The following is a 1,873-nucleotide window of genomic DNA, read 5'->3' as shown; positions in this document are numbered from 1 at the left end:
AGAAAATGAGGAACTAGACTGGGCCTCTATGACGGCTGCTTTATCGAAACAACCCACGGACAGTGTCCGGCTTGTAGCGGATGGCGGCAGAGAAACGCTTGGCGGTGGGGCCGACTCATGGCCGTGGAGGAACCGACAGGGAGTCGGTAACATGAACGGAGCTCGACCGAGACCTGGTGAAAACGCAGTCGGCCTATCAGGCGACGTTAGGCCGGGGAATGGTGGTGACGGGCCCGGTGGCGAGGGCAATTGTTGGACGGGAGATGAAGGGGAAGTGCTCGGTAGCAGTCGTGGACCCTGGCCGACGAGAAGTACTTGCGAACTGCTGCTGAACAGTTCTATCATGCTGGGAAGAGAGTTCTGCTACGCCGTGGAGGTTAGTGCATGCCGTGTATACATTTGTAGAACCTAATTAATAGCCATTACCGGCCAGTTATTTCTTAGTGGGTTTGTTGGTTTCTCATATGACAAAAAGAGGTAAGAATTATAAATATGTCTTTGGTCTTTAAGGTGGGGATGGAGGGCGCATTATATATGTAGGTCTTGAGCCGAGGGGCATATTATCAAGCATATTATTTGGAATCTGCATGTATTTGGATACAAGACCAGTCCAAATGTACTAACTGGCACTCATTTGCTATGTATGCCTCCTGTGCGCCATTGTACATGTATAATGATTTTATTTTGCTACTGTTGGATTTGCTTTCATCGCATTACTTAGCATTCCTATGTCTAATCATTATTTTAATGTACATTACGTCCTTTGTATTATGTTCTCATATGCTCACTTGGAAATCAGCCGTTTTCGCCTGAAGGGACCACCCATATGCATGCATACCAAAAATAAATAAATAAACGTTTTGTTTTCATTTTTACCAGGCTGCCTTAGTAACTCCGATACTCCTAACTATCGGGCTGCCGAAGGACCTGTACTCGGTGGTATGGATTATCAGTCCCGTACTAGGCTTCCTGTTGCAGCCGGTACTCGGGTCATACAGGTACGGACTTGTACATGGGGGATGCATTATACAATAGAAGTTGAAGAACAATATAATAATATACGTAGGAACTTCTGTCATTGTCGAAACGTTTGGCGTTGACGATACATGTGTTAGAAGAAAAATATTTCGATTAATTTCCTGGCCAAAGAGTCACGGCAGTGGGATACAGGAAGATGTGATTAAAGGATCCACAGGACAGGACGACAAGTACTGTACTGTTCCACTGATTTATTGCTGTTATCACGATGACTACTTTGTGTCCTAACATATTTGTCGTCCCTTAGTATATTTCAAATCTAGGGACCTTGTTTCTTTCGGTCCTTTTTTTTCGGTCTCTCTCATTAGATTTAGGGTCTCCAGAGTACGACATCCATAAGTTAACTTGGTGTGGCTCTCGACAGAAAGTCTATGCCCCCCTCCCCCATCTTTGTTCAGCGATGCCTATTCCTTGACAAAAACAGGAGTTCCACAGTCAGAAAAAAAAACAGTTATCTGTGTTGCAAATACAGTTCAAACTTGCTTGATGTCGTTGTCCCAGTGACCGGTGCGGGAGCTGCCTGGGCCGCCGCCGGCCCTTCATCCTCGGGTTCTCCGTCTCCATCCTGCTCGGCTTCCTGCTCTTCCTGTTCGGGGACGCCATCATGGACGCCGCCATGCCTCGCAACGTCAGTAGCACTCTTGTTTGTTTCAACCTTTGTTTATACTGCAATCGTCCCAATGCGTGGTTTTTATTGAAGTCAGGAGGGAAGATGACAGAGTGCAGACAAAATAGCAAGACTCCAGCCTTCTGTTCTTGTTAATCTCTAAGCAGATCATAGGGTGGCAAAAGACAGTTTGAAATTGGCAAGGCGGTATCTATTCGCCAGAGAGTC

General features: G+C 46.2%; 1 protein-coding gene across 1 annotated transcript in view; it reads left to right on the top strand.

Moving 5' to 3' along the window:
• The first annotated feature begins 313 nt into the window (after positions 1–313).
• Positions 314–1,873, top strand: part of LOC109483736 (membrane-associated transporter protein-like) — a 7,086-nt gene continuing 5,526 nt past the window's right edge. The window contains exons 1-3 of the mRNA XM_019786810.1: positions 314–376; positions 880–998; positions 1,540–1,666. Of these exons, the coding sequence (XP_019642369.1) occupies positions 344–376; positions 880–998; positions 1,540–1,666 (279 nt within the window). The 5' untranslated portion in view covers positions 314–343. The remainder of the gene's footprint in view (positions 377–879; positions 999–1,539; positions 1,667–1,873) is intronic.

This window comes from Branchiostoma belcheri, unplaced genomic scaffold (genome assembly GCF_001625305.1).
Source record: "Branchiostoma belcheri isolate BF01 breed outbred unplaced genomic scaffold, Haploidv18h27 scaffold11, whole genome shotgun sequence".
Classification (NCBI taxonomy): Eukaryota; Metazoa; Chordata; class Leptocardii; order Amphioxiformes; family Branchiostomatidae; genus Branchiostoma; species Branchiostoma belcheri.
This window is presented reverse-complemented; position numbering and strand designations above follow the sequence as displayed.